The sequence below is a fragment of the Nipponia nippon genome, unplaced genomic scaffold (genome assembly GCF_047370975.1).
Source record: "Nipponia nippon isolate SJK-2023a ecotype South Korea unplaced genomic scaffold, ASM4737097v1 scaffold_19, whole genome shotgun sequence".
NCBI lineage: Eukaryota > Metazoa > Chordata > Aves > Pelecaniformes > Threskiornithidae > Nipponia > Nipponia nippon.
In genome coordinates this window covers 350,116-372,627 of record NW_028262335.1, presented here as the reverse complement: position 1 = coordinate 372,627, position 22,512 = coordinate 350,116, and the positions used below count along the sequence as shown (strand labels likewise).

The 22,512-nt window shown below is 51.5% G+C and overlaps 1 protein-coding gene across 5 annotated transcripts in view; it reads left to right on the top strand.

Annotated features, from left to right (window-relative positions):
* EPHB2 (EPH receptor B2) overlaps positions 1 to 22,512 on the top strand; it is a 131,801-nt gene that overhangs the window by 85,730 nt on the left and 23,559 nt on the right. For all 5 annotated transcript variants that reach the window (XM_087755184.1, XM_087755182.1, XM_087755183.1 and 2 more), the window contains one exon: positions 20,765 to 20,889. In XM_087755184.1, coding sequence (XP_087611310.1) covers positions 20,765 to 20,889 — 125 coding nt within the window. The remainder of the gene's footprint in view (positions 1 to 20,764; positions 20,890 to 22,512) is intronic.

Below are 22,512 nucleotides of genomic sequence, written 5' to 3'. Positions count from 1 at the left end.
AGGTAACCTGCAAAAATGTCTTGGTCGCACATGAACCAGCAGAGTGACCTCTGATCTTAAGTTAGCTTGGGAGCCGGGGGTCGCCGTGTTTTCAGTACTGTATCAGAAGCCCTGAAGGCAGATTTAGCGTAGCACTGAACCGTGGTTTGACTGTGAGCCGGAACACGTCCGCACATGATGAGGAGAGAGGAACTGGTCTGGGACGGTGACCTGTTGCAGCCTCCTTTACAGAGGAGGCTGATGGAGACGGGGTGGGTGCGATGCTGCCTGGAGCTGGGAAGGGGCTCTGCACACCCCCAGCATGGTTCTGCGCCATAGACGAGTTATTTAACACTCAGATTTTGCACTTCGCAGTTATATGGTGTGCTTGTTACCTTCATATACTGCCTGTGGCTACTTCCCCCTTAGCAAAACCAGAGAGCTGAGTTGCGGGCAAATCCTTTTCAGTCCCCTGGATCCTCCTCCTTGTGTTTTCCTTGTTTGACACTCCTTTATTATCAGGGCTCACACTTCTCAGCCTGTGTGATGTCTCTCTTAATGTATCTATTCATTAGCACTAAACAGTAACTGTCTGCTTGCTAATTCCTCTGTAATTAGAGGCTCTGAATTCTTCTGCTTACACTCCGCACCGCCTGGCAGCCTTGATGTAGATCATTAGCAGTTGGTAACAGAAGCTGCAGACACAAAGGCAGAGCTGGGACAGGAGAATGGAGGGTGCTGTAGGGAGAGGAGAGCATGCAGAGGGAGGGATGAGCCTGGGGAAGCGCGATTACAGCCTTCCTCTGTCTTTGCTCTGGGTTGAGCCGCCAGCTGGGGCTCCATCTCAGGCAGAGCAGAGGACCGAATACGCGATGGGGTTGTGCTCCTGCCGCAGCTGGGCAATGGCCTCCCTGCAAAGCACCCGCTACACTGGCCCTGGGGGACCTCCCAGCCCTGAAGAAAGCAAGGCAAAACCACCCTGGTTCCCCCAGGGACAAATGGACCACTGTTGGGGGACCACCTGTGCTCAGTGCTTTCAGGACTGAGGAGAGACGCCATGGCACCAGCAGCATCTTTAACCTCCAGGTATCATGAATTCTTCAGCAACCCAGGAAGAAGCTGCTGTGAGAGAGCAAGAAAACGATCACCGTAGGGCAGCCGGAGGGCAGGTACTGAGCGTGGCTGGAGGAGTGGCACTGAGGGGTGTGATGGTATGGTGATCGTCATCCCAAAGGGAAACGAGATCAAAGAAGGTGACACACCATTCACCCTCCTGTTCTCCTAGAGAAAGATGGCTGTGGTCATTAATATCGTACCGCTCTCCAATGAGGTCTGGATTTCACTAACATTCGCCTTTACATCAACATAACTCGTTTTGCTGTTGTGTTGTGGCAGTAGGACATTTCTCCTCATGTAGACACAGGCGGCAGGTAGCTTCTCTCAAGGAAAAATAAGAGGTAATTAGACCAAGCTGAACCACCCTTGTTGCTATGAGGTGGCTTTCCAGAGTGTGGGTCTTCCCATAGCTCTTTGTGGACACTTCTACATTCTTCATCATAATTTTTTCAACTAGATATTGTACCCAGCAGCAGATAAATTACTTTCCTTGCTGGTCTCGCTGTTCCCTTTACACATCCAAGTGTAAAGTGCTGCCTCACTCAGCCACGCGGGCAGCTCTTACCTCCCTGGTGGCTTCTGTCTTGGTCCCTTCAGATGCTGCTTCCCTCAATGAAGGCTCCCATTCTGCAAGCAGGACCTGCATTTTGGTTTCCAGACCCAAGCACAACCTTGTAATCATTTTTATCGGCTTAGCCATCAAGCCATGGTCACTGCTCTGCACAGAAGTTGTCATTCCCAACGCTGCCCTTTTGGACACTTTATGAATGATTTGCCAGCAATGTTTTTATATCATCTCCCAGATCTCTAGTAATTTTGAGCAGAGGTGCTGCCTCGACTGTGCTGGACACAGTGTGAGGCCCCATTGAATCATAGAATCATAGAATTGTCAAGGTTGGAAAAGACCCTTAAGATCATCGAGTCCAACCGTTAACCCAGCACTGCCAAGTCCATCTATACCATGTCCTCAAGCACCGCATCTATCCGTTCTTTAAATACCTCCAGGGATGGAGACTCAACCACTTCCCTGGGCAGCCTGTTCCAATGCTTGACCACCCTCTCAGTGAAGAAGTTTTTCCTAATATCTAACCTAAACGTCCCCTGGCGCAGCTTGAGGCTGTTTCCTATCACTCGTTACTAGGGAGAAGAGACCGACCCCCACCTCGCTACAACCTCCTTTCAGGAGTGCCAGCCTTGTTTAAAACTCATTTCATGTGTTGCAGATGATGCTGATGCTGAGCTCAGCATCTCACGCACTTTAAGTCTGTGCATGCTGCTAAACTCCTGAGTTCAGGAAAAAAATCAAGACAGTTTGACAAGAGCTGCTTCCACAAAGTCATACTGCCGTGCCTGATGTGGGCCATAGGATCCCATCAGGGTTTGTGGAAGGGACATCTAGTGTCTCTGATTCACCCTCTTGTTTGCAGCGGGCTATCGCCAAGAGTAGATCTGCTGTGGCTTTTTCTAGCTGAGTCTTGGAAAACTCCACCTGCCTGCTAACCTGTCCCAGGACTACGTCACTCTCCTGGGAAAGATGCTTTTCATAATTTCCAGCCTGATTTGTGGCTTGTGCCCCTTGTTGCATCACCTGCCCCCGCTGGGAAGAGTGAGATTCCACCCTCTTTTAACGGAGCTCCGAGCAGTTGTAGCTGTGATTAAATTTGGCTTAATGTCTTCATTAGCAGGCTCAGCCAGCCCAGCTCTCTCCATGTCTCATAAGCTCTGGGCCCAGGCGGATTGGTCACCCTTGGCTGGATCCTCTGCAGTTCCTCCTGGACCCATGGCCTTGTGTTCTGCATTGGCCAAGTTGATGTTGGCTTTAGACTACCCAGGTTGATGGTGACCTTAGACTACCCACATTTGCCCTTTGCATTTCACTGTAACGTTGTCATGTTTTCAATCCCACCAACAAAGTGATCAGCAGTCCAGCCACCATAGTGCAGAGAGGAGCCCCGAGGGACAGGCCACCTCTCATCTTAGGAGAAGGTTAGTCAAAAGAGAGCAGCCAGCGCCAGCTGGTGCTTAGAGGCGGTGTCCTGGACCTTTCTCTTGCAGTGAGTGTCCTAAAAAGAGCAGAGGTGTTTAACCTCCAGAGGGGCAGGTTTTGTTAGGACAGGAGGTGTGATGCTTCCCTTTTCAAAGTAGAAAGAATTAGGAAGGACCAGCACCAGCAAAACAGAAATAAAATAGGCTTGGAATAAACAGCCCCTTCCCACCACCTCCTTGCTCTCTGGTTGGTCTTCAGCCAACTCGACTTTACCCCTTCCAGCAAACTCTGCATGATCCCCACGGCCTTCGTAGGAAATATCTTCTGTCACCTCTGAGGCCAGGTTGTGTTTTCTCTCTGCTCAGTACGCTTCTTCTTGACCCCCAGCTCCATGCCGTACATCTCCCAACTCACGCTGCCTCCCAACTCGCCTTGCCTGCCTATCGCAGCCTGCAGCTGAGTGGCATCTCTCCCCCCAAGCTCAGCATCTCTCCAAGGAGGGAGATCCAGGACTTGCCATCTGACACAGCCAGTCCTAAAGGACTGTGATGTGGCCAAAGAAAACAAGCCCATCGTGCAGAGACTGGGTGCCACCAAAAGCCTTTTCTCAGCCATGCCAGAACAAAAGATCTGTGCCAAGAGGGTGGTTGAGAGCCGTGCCAGCATCCCGAGAGGGAAGGCACAGGAGGGAAGCCAGGGGTCAAGGAGCTGAGTGTGGCCCAGGGCTCAGGATAATGACACTTCACTAATTGAAAGCCATGCCAGGCATCAACCCTCTTGCTGGTGACAACACGCAGCTGCTGCTTGATAATTTGTGGCCATTCTCTGGGGAGGATCGGGGAGGGTGGGGAGTCCTGGTGCTGCGAGGATTTGCAGGCTCCATCCGCACCGCGGGCAGGCTGAGTGCCCTGGGAAAGTCGCCGAGGGAAAGGGCTCCTTGGGCAGCGATGGCTTAAATAGCACATGGGAGGGGCACCTCTTGATAGCAGACTGTGGCTGCTGTGATCTGAGAAGGGAAGAGAAAGCCCTGGGCTCCGGAGTATCCAGAGACAAATTCAAGACCTCCCAGTGATGGGGGAAAGGAAAGATCCAGATTTTTTGGGAATGTGCCCCTTTTGTGAGTGACTCTTGTGTCGCACGGGATAAGAAGGGAGGATTAACTCTGATGTCAGAGGCTCTTGGCTGCAAACAGAGCCAAAAAGAGCCATAAACAGCTCATACAGTGTGAATACCAGCTGGTGTGTGGCAGAGGAAACTGATAGGCTTTCCTGGTAAACCCATCGGGAGCAGCGTCCGCAGCAGCGGAGTTTACTGGCACAATTTCTCCCTCTCTATGGATCCAGATAACTTGTTAGGATTATTTGCATTATTATTCTGGGTGGCATTGTACAGCAGTATGTCGCGACATGGGTCCTTTGGCTGGGGAGATGTGCAGCTCACACCTGTGCACCAGGTTCATGCCAGACGTCATTAGCGTTTGAATTTTTGCTTCGCGGGGGCTATCGCAGCCCAGGTGCTTGCATCCCAGCCAGGCGGTGCCTTTTGGACAGGGCTGTCATGACAAGACTCAGAGGAGCCTGTGAGCTCAAGGACAGCTGAATCTTTTGATGGTCCAAAGCAAGCACGGGAGCCATGGCTCTGCTCTGCTGGGAATGTCCTGTGACTGGACTGAGTCCAGTCTGGTCCTTATGCAAAGGCTGAGGAATTCAGCTGTGAGTGATGAAGCACAGGCAAGACAAATCCTGGGAAGTGCAGAGCACCAGAAGGGAGGATTTCTCCCTCACCTTCAACCAAAAAAAATCCCTTGCAGCCATGGTCCATGAGCTTTGCAGCGTGGAGGGGTCAGGGGAGGAAGGGTGAGGAGAGAGAGGAGTGGAGCCGGGGTAGCAGACAAGGTGAAGGTATAAGGTTGGTAGGGACTCACACTTCTCACCAGCCATCCAGGTTGCTGTTTGCTTGTCACATTAGTTATGCTGCAGGCTAGACAGAGAGAGGAGAACTGTATCGCCTGGGGCACATGGACTCTTGCTTTTGTCTTCTCACTTTCATTTTGAAGCCTCCGGAGGGATGCTCAGCAGTGGTCTGCACTCCTCTGGACACAAGCAGGGTGTCCTGGCATGTCCTGTTCTCTCTCGTGCTGCTCTCAACCTTGCCCTGACCTGGCTACAGTCAGGAATTACTTGTTTGTGAAACAACAATGTGGGAAAGCGTATGCAGAAATCATCTTCAAGAGGTGGAATGAGCTTTCCAGACCTTAAAAGCTATGAATGTCTGTTTCTTGTTGCCTTCCAATATAATAGTAGAAGGCAGGAGATTGTAGCATCCCAGCATCTTGGATCTCTCATCCGACCTTCCGCCTATGGCAGGACTGCTGCCAGCACTACATCGGAGCAGCCATGGCTTTGGGTAGACAGCTATTGGTAATCTCCAAAGGCAGAGATCTCCCCACGTTTCTGGTGACTTGTCCCAGAGCTGCACCACCCCTCGGTGAGGGAACTTTTCCTGATGTGCAACCTGAACCTCCTTAGCTACTATTTATGGCCATTGCTCTTTGTTGTACTACGTTTCAAAGGTTCAAGCCAAGAGATGTTTTAGATCAGCCTGCATATCAATTATCCTCACACTCACTCCTGTCTTTGGCTAAAGCATCTTTCAGAAAGGCAACCAGTCTTGACTTGAGACATCAAGAGACAGAGGGCTCATGAAGCCCTTGTACACGAGTCTGTGTAGCTTGTTGTTGTTTTTTTTTCCAATGAGATCACTGGTTTTCTAAGGAAATGCAGTAGACCTTGCCTATCTGGACACCAGTAAAACATTTGATTTGGAAAACTACTAGTAAAGCTGGAAGTGTGTCCAGGAGCTGCCTAAATGGGAGACCACTACCACCCAAATGGGGAAACATGAGGCTGAACTGAGGTGAGTAACTGAGCTCCATGAGAAATAGTCTCATACTTCTTGATGTTTCAAAATCTGGTAGGGTATTTCTTGTGCAGAAAACTGACACAAACATTGTTAGGACAGAGGAGAAGTTTGATACCTCCAGGAAGACACTGAGAGGTGGAATAACAGAATCAGGGTGAAATTAAGCAACGGAAGGCCGCTGAGGAGGGCCTGGTGGCCCACCATGGGAAGGGGACAACTCTCCAGTATAAAACCTTGTGGAAAAACAACACGTGCAAGACTGCACTGTATCAAGCGAAGTATGTTCCCCAGCTGTAGCAAAGTCTCACTACCATTGCACAAAGCTTGGGTGGAGCTTTGTACGGCCATTGCGTGCACACCTGGTTACCCGCGTTCGAGAGAGCTGAACTGTGGTGGTAGCAGGTAGAGAGAAAGGCTGGTAAGGTGAGCAGAACACAGGAGAGCCCATGTTACAGAGAGGAGACCAAAAACGCGCTGTGTGTTCAGACCTGGTGAAGGGGATTTATTTGCTGCCTGTAGTGACGTGCTGGGCTGGAGGGGCACCAGAAAGGGAGAGGAGTTATTAAAGCAGAAGGACAAGAGCAGATGGCACAGAGTGGCTGGTGACAGCATTTAGGTGGAAAAGCAGAAATTTTCTCAGCTGTGGAGCCATCTCCCACGTGGAGGAGCCAGGGCAAAGCCTGTTTGCCTGTGTGACAGAGCAAGCAGGAGCATGTCTGCTGAGCTACTGTAGGACTATTCCTGAGGTCCCTTAAATCCCAGGTTTCTTCTTTTGGGGACTTCACTGCATGTGTTTCTGTGACAATTTCACCTGCTCCCAGGCTCCAAAACCTCCTGAAACCTTGGCATCCCCATGGCTGCTTCTCTTACCCAGCATTAACAGCCAGACCTTACCCTCCACACAGCCCCACATAACTGTCTGTATTAACCACATAACCATCCTGGCTCTGCAGCCCTTCTTCTCTCCCTTCTTCTCTTTCCGTCAACCCCAGCTCCCACCTTCACCCTGGCTGCCACGTACACAGGGCCGTTGCCACCAAAACCTGATGCGGCTTGACATCTGCTGTCCTCCTCCTCTCACCTGGTGGCCCAGCCTGTTGCCTTTGCTGCATCTCTCCCACTTGCAGCAGCCAGTGGTGAGTGCCCAGGAGGGACCCTGCCATGCCCAAGTGCCTTCTCCTCTGCCCACTGGAGACCATCGGCAGCCAGGGCTCCCAGATGGTAGGAGCTTTGCCAGCTGCTGGCTCTTCAGGACTCCTCTTCCCGCTCCTGCGGTGGGCAGCTGGGGGGATGTTGGCAGAGCAGGGTATGGGCTGCACTGCTAGAGCTTTCCTAGCAGATGCTCTTCTCCGCCCACTACCAGCTCTGTGGGCTCCTCCACCTGCTGACTCCCAGGCTTCCCTGTTGCATAAATTACTCCGTGAGTTTGAGGATCATTTTTTCCCACACCTGCCTGGGGCTTCAGAAACCTGTTCCAAAGCATCTGGAGCTGACTTTGGGCAGAAAACAAAAGCCCATCCGTGATGGATGGGGTGGAAAGTCCCTTCTGGTGAACCAGCGCCTCCTCCTCTCTCCACAATGTGCCGCCGTCCCTGCTGTGTGCCAGTGCTGGGAGCTGATGGAGTGGCTCAGGAGCTCACCTTTTGCTCATGTGTTCAGGAGAAGTGATTTATCTTTACTGCTGCACTTGGCAAACACAGCCTGCAGTGCTAATTGCCTTGCCTGCGCATGAGGCGCTGAGTGCCAGCACTCGGGCAGGTGGAGATGCTGGAGGCAGGTAGGCAAGGCTGCGGACACATGGGAGACCGGTTTCAGGGTCACAGTGCTCGAGCAGCTGAGCATACACTGCGGGGGTGATGCTGCTCACTGGTGCGCTTATGTGGACCATAATAGGTGGTTGTAGCGAATTAGGTTAATGCAGCCGGCTGGCCAGTTGTCCCTTGGTCCATCTCGGAGTCCCTGTGATTTAGTGGTCCCCTCTATCTGTGTATAAAATGATAAGTTTCTGACTTGGTTCAGGCAGGAGGATGCTTACTGTGCCTGTCTGGCTGCAGCCCGGTCCACGTTCATCCCTGCCACTGGCCAGTGTGCAGGAGGCTGCTGCATTGGTGGGGCTGGGCAGAAAATGCTCTTTCCAAGAAAAGAACCTGATATTTCCAAAATTTCCCCCCACACAGAGGGAGGCCAGCCTGGTGGAGTCTGCCATGGAAGAGGGCAAGGGAACAAGTTCAGTCTCAAATTAGCAAGACCCAGTGGGTCCAAGGGGATGCCCTGCAGTAGGCGTCATTCTTTCAAGAAATACTTCTCTGGTCTAAGTTTTCTGTGTTTGAAATTTCAAAATCAGTGTGTTCGTAAGAACAGTCTTGGTTGCAATTAATTAGCACTTTCTGGGAAAGTACCGTTTTATTGAAAATCTGGGGGGCAAGTTGGAGGGACAGAGGGCTTGCTCCTGCCAGCGTTCCTGCTTTCCGCCAGCCTTTTGCTGATGACATCGCCTTGATCTGGAGCAGATGAGGTTTCCACGTGGAGAGGGAGCCAGGAGGTGGGGACAACCTTGGTGCCGAGCAACCCCAAACCCGCTCCAGCGGGCTGCGTGACGCGATGCCGGGATCCTCTGGAGCACCTCCTCTCAGTGCTGAGAACAAAGTCCTGCCCTCCTCTGCGGGCAGGATGGCAGCATGCAAATGAAGGCTGCAAACTCAATTGAACAAAGAGCATAAAGACAGCCAAAAGCCTTCGTCTGCCTGGGCCAAGCCACTGGGCTTGTGGCATTAGGAACTGCTTTAAAGGCTGTAATCTACACCAAAGCCATCGTTGATTCAAATGGGGCCGGAGCCAGGATCAGCTTTGGACTGCTTTGCCGTGTTTTTAAGATTTTCCAGCGTTTGTAGTTACAAACTCAAGGGGCTGGAGGCTGGGTCTGCTGGGAACTTTTCCAGACACTCAACATATCCAAGCAGCGTGGGTACCAGCCTGATGGGGCCACCTTGCCAGCAACCTCGGAAACAAAAACCTCACAGGCTGTGAAGTACCAGTCTTCTAGAGCTCCAGCAAGTCTGGTGAACATCCCAGACCTGAGGCTTTTGCTGCTTTGAGGGCAAATGTTTTTTTATTAAAGAGCCCTAGTGCTGTCATCCCTGTGACGTTGTGTTGCTTTCCTCAGCTTCTGCTGGAGGTAATTCATTTCAAAAGTATGTGGCTCCCGAACATGCCATCACAGGGGAGGACACTGGGAAAGAAATTGGGTGGGCAAATGTTTTAATAGTCCAAGCAATAGTGAACCGTTTTAGCAGGAGAGAGTCACGCACGCAGAAGTGCCGGTGGAGGGGCTTCTGGAGGTCTCCAGCCCAACCTGCCATGCAGAGCAGGGTCACCAGGATCGCCATTGAGGGCAGGTCAGGAAAAGCTTCCCTTCCTCCCTTTTTCATCCAGGTGTTCCTTACTGTGGTGCTTTCAGTGCTCACGTTGGAGGAAGGCATCCCAAGCTCAAATCCATTCTCCAGGAGGGCCCGTGGCATGAAAGCCTGCAATGCTTAAATGGCAGGAGAGAGCTTTACCTGGAGAAGCAAAAAATGGAGAAGGTTTTAACCAAAGAAGTCAATTTTCAGTTGGATACCTGGATGCATTTAGACTCTGAGCTGAGTAAGAGCACGAAGAACTAGGGCCTCAAGGTCAGTGATGGGACCTGGAGTGGGGACAGCTGGACCATTGCACAGTGACAGTCACCTGCTAGGGACCATGTGGGACTGGGATGCCTTGGGTCAAGGAAGGAGAGCTGATGTGGATTAGGTGTCCCTTGGGTGAGATACTGGCGCAAGACATCCAGGTCTGTGGGGAAGTGCAGCGTGAGTTGTCCTAGCTTTCCACTCTGCCCATGCTTGGGAAACAGAGGTCACCTAAGCCCCGTGTGCCTATTTCACCTTCCTGCAGCCTTGCACGGAGGCCCTGTGTGCTCCTGCCATTTCAAACACTGTTTTTTGGGCGCTGCTGGAGCCTGGATCACAGCCTAGATGTCTCCAGGCCCTGTGGCTTCAAGGTCAGGGAAGCCCTTGCTCCATGACTGATCACAGCACCGTCCTCGCTGCTGCACGGCATCACCCTTTAGTCCTGCTGGAGCGAGCTGCTGGTGTTGTGCAGGGCTTAAAGTGCAGAAGGAGCTCTGGGACCCCCTGGGAGCCCTGTACTGAGGAAAGCCCCGCTCTAGTCCCACAGAGGATCCTGTTCCCCACATCGTTCCCACGTGTTGGAGCTACCTGAGTCACCCAGTGGGGCTGAGTCCCTGAGTAAAGGCAGTGGGAGAGAAGCTTGCCCACTTACCCCAAGGTTTTCCAGGTCTCTCTCTTTGCCACGTTTGCAGGGCAGTTGCAGGCACCCACTGCCAGTTGCTCTGTCAGCAACTTTCTCCCCGTTTACTGCCCTGTCCCGTGGCCTCTGGACTAGCTGGTGCCTTGCAGCATCATGGTGCATTTCCCTGCCACTCTGTCTTCAGCCTGGGGTCACGCAGTTAATCCTGACCCCGGATCACAGCCGCTTCTGCATGCGGGTAATTGAAAATGCCAGAATTCCCTGCTGACCCTCTTATAATAAAAGCAGTTCCCCCCGTCCGTAACCTGACACGCCAGGGACCCAGATCTGTCAGGAGGGCTCCGAGGAGATGCTGGAAAACTCCCAGCTGTTCACTCTTTTTTTTTTTTTCCCCTGGGTAATTTCAAAGTGTTGCTGGGGAGAGGCCAGGGGTTGGGTTGGCTTTGCTCTCTCTCTGTCATGAGTGTTTTCCAGAGCAAATGTTGACTCTGTCTGACATGACATGGGTTAGTGGTATTAAAGTGATCAGAGATAGGGGTTTTGCTGCCTGTAACCTGACTCTTCCAGCTAAGCCAGCAGAGGAATGGAGACGCTTTGATTATACCCGGCTCTCAATAGCGCTGACCCACTGGCAGGCAAGGAGTGAAAGGCTGAGCCTTGCAGGACTGGCAGGTGAAGGAGACAGGGGGCAAGCTGCAAAATGGGGGGCAGATTGCAACTGGTAGCGTTTCAAATGGGTATAAAGATCATGAAACAGAAGCTGCAGAAAGATCCTGGTGTCCCCTGGCAGGTGGTCCAAAGGCTGGAGCCACACAGTCCTACCAAACACTCCCATCAAACGGCCAGGGAGCGATGCAGAAGATGTTGCCTGGGGAGTCCGAGACCATGGGCTGCTCCTTATCATGTTGCTCTGGTGATGGGAGTGTCTTGTCCAATTTTATTCCATTTACAGCAGCAGTCCAGCTTCCCAACCTGCGTGGTGTGACCTCCCATGGCTTCACAGCAGCACCATGGCTTTCTACAGGCTCTGAAGTGGCCCTGAAGTGCTGTGGACATTATCTGGTGTGTAACTGGAGGTGGGCTTGGAGTCAGACCCTGGCAGTTGTGGTGGCCCAAGAGTCAGGACCTGACACAGAAAATTGGCCTCTGCTATCAAAGCCTACTAGAAATAGGATGCTTGTAGCCCTGAGGGGTCCCTTGGGATGGGACGAACCAGCACACATGAGGGACCAGACGGTGTCAGGTTGTGTTGCTCAGTGTTTGCAAGGAAGATGCCTGCTTGTTCTCCTGTCAAGTGAGTCCTGATACACTCTTGTGTCTTTATTCTTGGTACTGAAAAGGTAGAGGTGGGATAGGAAGGAGGTCACCTTAGGATATTGAAAAAGCAGGGCTGGGGGAAAGGTAACAGCTCCCAGATGGAAGCTCTTGCTGTCTGAATAAAAGAGGAGGGTGCCCCAGCAGATGTCCTGAGGAGTCCTGGTCTTGTTCGGCCAGATTGAGAAAACCTGGTGTTGTGGAGATAGGTTGGGGAGGGAGACGCATGAGCTTCCTAAGAACGCCTCTACAACAGAGAGACAACTCAAGAGACGTAAAACCAATGAGGAAAATGGGCCTATTTATTTCTCATTCACCCAATACAATTCTTCATTGTGTGATGCCCCCCTGCTGCTTTTTGTCAGTTTTATCGTAATGAATTGCCCTAAGCTTTACATAGCAGTTTCACCAATTACACTCATTTCAGATGCATCTAGGATCTCTCACCCCGCTCCCAGCAGGACACGGGGTTATAGGAAATGCAGAATCGGCCGGGGTCCCGAGGCGCTTGGTCCGCCCCGCATCAGCAGGGGGGTGCCAGGCGTGAAGGCAGCAGCGGTTATCTCCCCCCTTCCCTGAGCTGGGGAGCGTGGTTTAAAAAACCAGTGAAGGTGCACGACGGAGAGGGAAGCGCAGCTCTGCACAAGCTGCCGGGGGACTGGGCTGAGTCAGAGAAGTGTCACGTTGGACACACTCGGAGGAATATCAGACCTGAGCGAGGAGGTGGATGCTGTCTCTGTAGTTAAGAGAGACGGTTACTGGCTACTGAGATGACTTTAGAGGTTTATATTTGAAAAGGAGGTTAACAAAAAACTGGAAAAGGTTCAAAAGAGAGTCATCAGATTGATATGCGGGCTGATAAATCTGTGAAGCGCTCAAGAAACTCAGTCTACTTAGATAATAGAAAAGAAGATGAAAAGAAAATATTTTCGTCATCTTTCAGTTCTTCCACGAGGACAAAATTCTGTTTCTAGACTCCTCCTTAATTTAGCTAGCAAAAGCAGAAAAGTTCCAGCAGTTGGAAGCTGAAGTCCATAAATTTCAACCTGAAAATAATATGTGCATTTTAGAACAGAGCAAGTAACCATGAAGAAAGCCTCCCAAGAGGCCCGGTGGGCTCGTCATAATTTGCAGTCCTCAAAGAAAACTGGATCTCTGTCTATAACATATGCACAGGGTCAACCACAAGCGTTTCAGCTATATTTAACTCACTGCCTGGGCTCTGTTGCCAGTCTCGTGCAGATGTTCAGACCTGGTTGTTACAGTAGCTTTACCCAATTTTCTGCAAAATCGACATGTTCTTGCACTGTCTCATCAAGCTGCCCTGGGTTTTGCGGTCGGTGTGACCTTCTTTCAGGTATTGCTGCAATGAGAAAGTGCCTATTTCTCCTGGAAAACTCAGATTTCTTTCCTTCTTGTCTTCTTTTCTTTCCTCCTTTCCCTTAATCTTTTGTATCATTTTCAGCAGACGCCAAAAAGAAGTAACTATTTGTTATGGAAGTAAAATACTGGCTATAGCAAGCCTGAGGCTTAGCCATGCTGCCACCGTGCCCCTTTGTCAGTACCTGAGACCAGGCAAATCTTTAGTTAAAGGATGCAAAGCCTCTTGTGGAGGGATCAGCAATGGTTAAACTGCCTCTGCTGTGATGGATCTGTGCCACCTGGGGTTTCAGTTTCTTTTAGCGGAGACGGCTTAAGTAGCCCTTGAGGCTGGTGGGCATGGAGCTCTCTGGTTCCTTGCCCGCAGAGGTATTAGCCTGCGTGTCACAGCGTCCTCACGGAGCGACTCCGTCAGAGGGAAACCCGGGCGTGCTTTTGGGCAAGGATGTAAGCCTGTAAAGAGAGATTCATAGTCACAAGTAGGTTAAAATAGAATCCCTTTCCCGAACAAATCATTATTTCTTAATTATCTGGCAGTATATGCTGAGCTATGAGAAGCTGCCGCCTCTTGTCCTCGGGAGTAGCTGCCCTGCCTCCATCCGCCCGGCTGCACGCTTGGTGCAGAGCTGCGGGAGAGGCTCTGCCCCGTTCACCGTCCTCGGGGGCTGGCACAGAGATTTTTTCCCGGTTCACACGCCCGTCAGCAGTAACTGCAGGTCGGGAAGCGGAGCCAAAGCACCGTCACGTGCTCCAGATGCTGTTCTGTAAAACGGAGGCTTTGCTGGTGTGCCTGTTAGGGGTCGTTGGCAAAAGCTGGAGTAACTTCAGTTCCATAATCAGGGCCCAGACCAAAAGTTTTGGTCTCTTCTTGGTTTTGTGTTTTTGTTCTTTAGAAGATACGCTTTTTAAAATGCTGAATGTGCCTCAGCTAGAGAGACTGGGAGGCAGGACATGGTGGGGCTCCTTTACAGTAATGTGGCAGAGAAAGATTGTGCTTTATGACCAAAAATTCTCATTTTATTTCCGGAGCTAATCAAAAAAGACTAAAGAGTACTAATACAGAGAAACTTATAACTAGGGAAGCCCCATCCTTGGAGGTTTAAAGATTCAGATAACAAAGCTCCATCTTCCCTGATCTGGTGTTGGGGATCATCGTGTGGCAGATGGGTTGGAACAGAGACTCCAGGGGTCCCATCCCACCAGCACTTCTGGGATTTGGTGCTGTTGGGAACGGAAGCGTACAGTGGGAGAAGAGGGCTCAATCAGCAGGCGAATGTCTCCCCCGTCAGCCTTCCTGGCTCCTCTCTGTGCTTGGTCTGGAGGCACCTGAGCCTCTTGGTTCATCCCTTTCCCCACTATGGTCCATTGAGCTTTAGCTAGACATGAATAAGGTGCCTAAGCTGATTACCTAGGCCAGAAACACTGACTGGTGGCCAGAGCACCATGATGCTTAGGTTATGTCTATATGGTAGACTTAGCCCACAACATGCCTCTGGTACAAAGCACAGACAAAAAGAGGACAAGATGCCTTTTCTTGCCCGCCTTTCCTTGCCTGTAACCCTTCTGCTAGATGAGAGCCTTCATTCAGGATGTCTATGAGACCCACCTTGACACTGGCAAGACCAAGCTTGGGGTACGCGTGAAGGATTGTCCTCTGTGCTGTTGAAGCTGCTGCACTGCTTTTGGGAAGGTTAAATACTCAACGGGCTGAAAAGCCTTGTGGCTCCGGTGATTCACTTACCAAACCCCATTGTGACTTTATGTTTCTGGCGCAGTAGATGTTTGAGTTTTGCTGGGAGACAGTCAGTCAAGCAGGACATAAGATCCCAGTCTTTCCGTGAAGTCACCTGAATATGCTGTGTGGTGGGATTTGAGACCTTCTTGCCTGGACATGTCCACCTTGTGGCATTGAGCCAGCGTGGTCTGTGAGGACACTGCTGTTCTAGCTGTCATTACAGCCTTGGCAAAACTCAGTGGTTATACCCGTGTGTCCGTTGGGGAGGTTATGGGGATGCGGCTCTGCTGACCTGAGGATGGGGTACATCTTGAGCCCCATCCTTCCCATGTGTCTCCAGTAGCTGAGCTCAGGCAGCTTCTTGCACCCTGTGTGGGCTGCAGAAAAGCCAGACAAGAAGAGCTGTTGACACCCCCAGAGATTTACCCTGCAGAGCTGCCCCCGAGCCAGGGAAGTCTGCTCAGCTCTGTGTGGATTAAGGTAAACTGCTGAAGGCCCAGGTGCCAGCCTAGACAAGGGTCTGGCTGTGCTCAGTGTTGTGTGGCCACGCGGAGGCTTGGGGTGATGACCGTGGAAGCACCCCTCGCATCCCCCGGGTGCTTCTGCCGCAGACGGGTCATCACGTGAGAAATGTCGGCTGCCTCCCCTCCCTGTGCGCTGCAGATTTTGTTGCAGCAGGGGACAGGTCATCTGCCTTTTTACATCAATGGATTTTCATTAAGCTTGTTTTACACTCCAGTGGTGGTTTTGGCTTGGTTTATTTCTCCAGCAATTTGGAGAAGCCACAGGGCTCCACTAAGAGGAATCCAAAGAATCTGAGGCCGTCCCAGATAAAGAGGATGTAGAAAAGTGCCTTTCAAGTACTCGAATGATTCGTTTTGCCTCCAAGTGATGTGGGGCTCAAGGGTTTCAGTCATGAAAAGTAAGTTTCTGTCCGCTGTGGAAATGAAGCTCTGTTTTATTTTTTTGCATTGTTACTGCACACACGCACCTGGAGACACCATCAGGATAAACCTGCCTCTGCTTACACATTCATGGGGGTGACATCTCAAAGTGACAGTGGCTCTGAGAGCCGGGATGCTCCAAATCTGATCTCCTTTATGTGTCACAGGGCAGGTCCCTTTTCCAGCATCCATTTTCCCCATGCACAGTAATTCAGACGCCTTCCATGAGTAAGGGACAAGCAGGCGAGCCAACAGCTGAGGGAATGTCTTTGGCACTGGGCAATTTGTGCCATTGGGCAACTGTCACCAATTTAGTGACCATATCCAACCTGGAAATGAAAAAAAGACCATTTTTCCAACCTGGAAACAGTCCCTAAAGCTCTGTTTCTTTTGTCACAAGGGAACAAAGAGGAGTCACGGTTCGTGGAACAAGGTGACCGATCCCACAGGGCCAGGTTAAATGCTGCCAGCGAATCTTTGGTGTTAGCAGCCCAGCTATACTCTGGCTGGTCCTGGAAAGGGCTTGGCACAAAGCAGGCTGGAAGAACAAAGCCTTTTTTTTTTTTATTTTGGTCCTTTTTACAGTTTGTTAAATCTTTGCTTTGAAATACTCAGAAACCCAATGGAGGGAACCTATGTATAGTTTGTTCAGAAACAACAGTTCAGGAAACTCAGCTTAGATATTTTGAGACTTTTCCCATCTTTGCTCAGCTGAGTTCATCACGTGTCAGAAAGTGTATATCTCTCACAGTCTTTTCTGTTGTGTTTGCCACTTCACCATGTCCCGTGGCAGAAAAGCTCTTTCTACAACGTAGTTCAGGCTGGTCACAAAGTGCTTGATGCTTCTGTCAGAGCTGGAGCACACCTTGTGATGAGAGTATCACCAGGCAGCACTATCCCAGATTGGATGCTCTTTGTGTTCGCTTTAACTGTTTTCATCTCCTTTCTTTTTAGCTATTATATTACATGCATTAAATACTGCTGGGGGACCAAGCTCCTAAGCACAGTCTCTGCCTCTGAAAGTGCTCAGTAAAATTAGACAAGACAGGCAGGGAGTGAAAACGAGACAGGATGGCTAGCCTCATTTTCCAGGTAGAAAACGGCAATGCCGAGAGATAATCTGGATTTGTACAAGGTCTCCCATGTAGACTTAGGGGCAGAGCAGAGCACTGCAACCAGGACCTTCCAGCCTTGGAAGTGATGAAGAGTCAGAAACTCATGGGTCTTCACTAGCTTTACAGCTGACCGTGAAGGAACCGTTTGCTCCAGGGGACAAGAGCTGCCACATACCAGCTGCCTGAGCATTTGTGTCGCTAGCCGCCTAGAAGGTTTTCCTTCTGCCTAGACTTCAGAAAGTCACTCAGGTCTGGCTGACTCCACTAAACTGCTTTCGAAATCAGACATCCAGTCCCAGCCCATCCCTTCTTCACAGAGTTGGGAGCCTCCCTCTGCACAAGCTGTTGCCCTCACCTGTAGTGAAGATGTGTGATGAGGACCATGTTTTGTAGCATTGCAGCATGCTGTGCTCTATTAGCAAGAGCACAGGCAAAAAATTGAGGAGAGTGATTGTTCCCATCTGCTCGGCACTCATGCGGCCACATCTGGGGTACTGTGTCCACTTTGGGGCTCCTCAGTACTACAGAGACATCAACAAACTGGAGCAGGTCCAACAGGAGGATCACTAGGATGGGCCAGGGGCTGGAGCACCAGACACAGGAGGACAGCTGAGAGAGCTGGGTTTGGCCAGCCTGGAGCGGAGGAGGCTGAGGGGCATCTACAGTCTTCCACAGACTCTTCCCAGAGATGCACGGTGAGAGGACAGTAGTAATGGCCACAAGGTGCAATGAGGGAAGTTCCAATGGGATACAAGGAAAAGCTTCTTCCCCACAAGAGCAAGGCAGCTGGGTACTGGTGCTCTGAGGGCCTGTGGGATCCCCATCCCTGAACATACTCAGATCTCAACTGGACGCGGTCCTGATCAAAGTGATCTGACTTTGAAATTAGTGTGCGAGCCAGTTGGACTAGAAACCTCCAGAGGTCACTTCTGACCTAAAGTTTTCTGTGATTTTATTATTGTGCATTTCCCTGATGTCTGTGATAACAAGAGCAGTTACTGAGAAGACGCAATGGTGGAGGTTCCTGCCTATCCAGGGACACTCCTTTGCCCCAGGTGTAGGAAAAGCGCTGAAGTTGCTGTAGTCATTCATCTCACCTGCCTCCTCCCCAACATGCAGCGTATTTGCCTCATTAAGTCTCATTAGGTGAGCCCTACCTCATCCATTTGGTTCTTTTTTCTGAGCCAGACAAGGGCAGGTTCACCAAGTACACAGCTGCCTGGGCCATGGCTGGTGACAAATGATTCACACATGCATGGAAGTGGGAGAAGAGCATCCCAGGGACCTCACTTTTACATGGAGGGACCTGGAGCTGAGGAGCTCCTTTCAGCTGCAAGGTCAGCCGCTGAACCTGTGTCTAAATTATGGGATGTTGTCACATCCCAGTTTTGTGGTGGGATTGGTCTGGGTATATGCAGCCCCTGACCTGGAATAGCCTGTGGGATTGGTTCCCAGAGTGTGAGCAGCTCAGATGTGCCAGAGAGACCATGGGCTGCGTACTCATCTCAGTCCAGTCCCAATCCAGGCTGCAGGGCCATCTGTAGCTTGGTCACATCTTCCTTCCAAGGCCTTTCTTCACAGAGAGAGAAATGTTTGTCTTGGAGATTGCAGATGTCCTATGAAATCTGTGTTGACAAGGAAGCAGCAAGCTCTGGCAAGAGCTGACAGGCTCCAGAAATGTTACCTGTGTTTTATCTTAACACCAGCATGAGAAACTGATCCCAGGAGTTTGTAAATGTGGGCTCTGAAACGGTGGGACTGGGACATTAAGGTGGGAGGGAAGAAGCGCTGTATGCTACAGAGCAAGGGAAGGGCTGAGATGATACAGAGAGTTTCAGACTGGTGGGTAATGGGCCTTTGCTTAACCAGAAATGGGTGGAGGGGTTGGTGTTCGGGAGGAGCTGAGGCTTTGGTCTCAGGATCTGTTAGAACCACAGAATGGTTTGGGTCAGAAGGGACCATTAAAGATCATCTAGTCCAACCCCTCTGCCGTGCGCAGGGACATCTTTCACTAGATGGGTTGCTCAAAGCCCCATCCAGCCTGACCTTGGACAATTCCAATGACGGAAGTTCTCTGCCTTCATTCAATTTTAGTAAGTGCTGGACAAAATCAGAGATCGCCAGCACTTTGCTGAGGCTAACTCCCATTGCACCTTCCTTCAATAGTGGGGAAACCCAGGGAGATGAAGGGAAATGGTACAACAGTGTGGTGGTAGATTTTGCTTTACCCATACCTGGCCCCTGCTCCCCTTGGCGCACAGGCGTTGAGCATCCTGGAAGCTCCAGTGCTCTGAATCCGGAAAACCAGTAATGAAGTGAAGAGGCAAAGATGGTGGATCAGAAAAATGGCTTTTGTTGGTATACTTTGAGAGGAGTTGCTCAGCTGTAATTCATTACAGTGATGTGCAAGAACATGCTGCAGCCACGCTGGTCCAAGTAGCGCAGTCCTACCACTGCCGTGTCTGCAATCCTCCGCTGGCACGGTTTCTGGCGCTGCTCATGATGCCAAGGAAAACCAGACTGGAGATGGGTGAGAGGTGCTTTGCTTTGTGTGCCACTCCTCCAAGCTGTTTCTCAGAGCTGTCAAATGAGTTGTTCTTCCATGAAATATTGAAAGGGTTGGACCTGGTAAAAGCCCTTCTGAGTGCAAGCCTCTCTGCATCCATTTGTAACCAGGCCTGGCATGCAAGTGATGGGGAAGCTTTCTCTCCCACCCCTGAGGCTTCCCCTCTGCCCTGAAGCTGCTGAAGCAGTGAGTCTGTGCTGGCAGGCGTGCCAGGGCTAACGCTGTGCTGGAGTTAGCACTCTCCAAGGCTGGGCTGGTGCTGGGTGAGGTCTGAGATGGCCTCCGGACAGACGTCCGTGCAGGCTGTGTTGGCAGTGCTGTCAGCAGGCTGGGCGCAGGGTGGGCAAGGACACGTGCTTGCCTCACCGGGCTCAGCCGCAGTGAAGGGGAGGCAGCACGGGCATCCGTGTGTGTCAGCCCCTCCAGCAAGGGTGGGGGGCTGTAGGCTGATACCTGCAGTGCTGTGGCATCTCTGCTATCAATACCTGAGCCAGCCAGATTAAAAGCAGTCCAGACTGCTTGCTCACCTGCCCCGGTCCACAGCAAGCAGGATCAGAGCCAGTCAGAGTTTCCCAGGGAGATGGCAGCTCCGCACCGTGGTCCCTGCCCCATGGACTTGTTAGCACAGGTCCCTGGAGGACAGTTTTCCCATGGCACGGCACCAGCTGAGACTGCACTGTTCCTACCTGGCCATGTGTCAAGCCACGTAGGCAGCGCAGGGCAGCGCAAGGGGTGGACAGCCAGCTGGGCTGTCTGAGGAGCTGCTGGAAGGTCCCATTGTGCTCAGTGGGACAAGTGGCGTCTGTGGGTGTGCTATTTCCAGGGCACTCTGACGCGGCGGGCGACTCACCATTGTCAGCATGTCAGGTCAGGTTTGCGTTGCATGCTCAGGCTGCTGTATGCACCTCCCTTGATTGGCATGTGCAACTTGCAGACCCAGCACACCGAGGCGGAGAGGAGCTGCTTGCTTCCTGCGTCTGCCTGTGCCTTATAAAGCTTCTCTATGCAAATGTCAAAGTACAAAACCCCCTATTTCCCCATGGCAAGCAGGGAGGATTGCATGTTGCTGGGCTGGTGGTGCTTTTTCCAGGGGAATGAGGCTGTGTTTGCTCCAACCCTGGGCTCATTTTGCCTGGGAACGATCTGTTTTCCTGCCCAAGACGCTGCCCTACATGTTTTCTAATTACAAACGCTTAGTGAGCAGTGGAAACTTTTTGCTCTCCCCTAACTGCTCTCTACCAACAGCTAAAGCCAGGATCTCCTGACCCCTGGACAGCCCTGCTGGAAGCGAACTCAGTAGCTCCAAATAGCAATACTACACGTGCCTGCCTCCAGCCAGGGGATGCGGGTCCTGCCCCTGCAGGCATCTGACTGAGGCCTCTCTCTCGCTCTCTCTTCCAGCTCCTTCAGCTGTGTCCATCATGCACCAGGTCAGCCGCACCGTGGACAGCATTACCCTCTCCTGGTCTCAGCCTGACCAACCCAACGGAGTCATCCTGGATTATGAGCTGCAATATTATGAGAAGGTACTGCGGGACCTCGGCAGGGTTCAGCCGCAGGTGTTTGGGAGAGGAGGTGGTGCAAAGCTTCACGTAAGGGCATAAGACGGGCTACAGCAGTTGGTTGATCAATAGGTTACTTCTCTTGCTGAGGTTGGCCATGTAGGTGGCAGTGGCTGTCAACCCTTTGGAGCCAGTGGTGGTTCCAGTGACCCTGCGTAGACACCGCAAGCATGGGAAATCTGCTGGTCTTTCAGGAGGAGCTTCTGCTCCCTTCACCTCTCCAGCACGAGTGGCAGGTGGACCTATTGCAGGGAGAGCTGGGTAGCCAGGGTCCAGGGTCTAATTTTTCCCTTTCCCCTGCTGGGGCGTTAGTGGGGAATGAGGATAGTAGGGATGTCACAGATCATCCAGTCCCAGGCTGGCCCACACTAGCTGAGTGTCCAGTCTTTGAGATTTTGTGTAATGCTGTCCGTCAGTGCATTTACATCAAAGGTGAGTTTGGCGTCTATGTGCAGCAGCCTGAACCGCTTTACCTGGGAGCTGCACCAGGGAGAAGCTCTTCCATACTCCCATGGAGGGTACACACTGCACTATGGAGTTGGGGGAGGCCGATGTGAAGGCATCCCGCAGCTCCGGCTCTTTCATCCCTGAGGAACATGCCCCTTCCACCTCCCCGCTGCCCAGGCAAGCAGAGGGACTGCAAGCCAGGGCTGTGCTGGGGTGTCCATCCCATGGGCCGGAGTTGTGTGGCTGCTGAGAGACCTGAAGACCATGTTGATATTGGCCCCAGGACCTGCCAAGCTCTGCCTGGCTGGTGAACTTCATCGCTGCTACCCGCGGGAGGTGGGGAGCAGGAGATTTCTCCTTCCAGGAATCTGCCCCCTTACACAAGAGCTTATAAACTATACATTAAAAATTGCAAACTAACTAATTAAAAAGCTTTATGATTAAATGGAACTGAAAATATTTTTCCCAGCAGTTGCCGGAAGAAATGATTAATCCCCCCCACTGCCTGCCTGTGACCTATTTTCTCATCACCAAGAGCCAGAGGGAGAACGGGGAGGGGGGGAGCTTCTTTGTAAGCTGTTAAATAGGTCCTGACCTATATTGCATAAATCACAGCCATTTATTTGACCCTTGGAAATGATCCCAAAATATGTGGCAAGATGGATGAGTAGGTAACAAGACAGATCTGGGAAACAAGAGGGGTCCTTTCCCTGGGGACCCTTGAAGTAGAGACAGAAGATCTCAGGGAGTTCATTCTCCTCCTATTACTGTCTCTTAATCTCTCCCCCTCTTTCTTTCTTCCCTTCCCCTTTGTTTTCTGGGGGAGGTTGTAAATAAAGGGAATTTTTGTCTAAAGGGGAAGCTGCTGTTTGTGACCGGTCTTCGCAGCCAACCGCAAGGTGAGCATCTGCTTGCCCCATCGTCAGAGCTTAGGCCACAGCGTGTCCCTGATCATGGGGACAAGTGGCCCAAGCCACACTCAAGCAATGCTTTTCATGGCAGCAGGCTCTCAGGTGGAGCACTGGCCCTGGCAGAGAGGGCAACGCAAGCAGCCCCACGTGCTGGTGCTGAGGCGCTCTCTGTCCTGGTATTTGAAACTCTTGGTATAATTTTGCTGGTGCTTTGGTTGAAGAAGAAAGG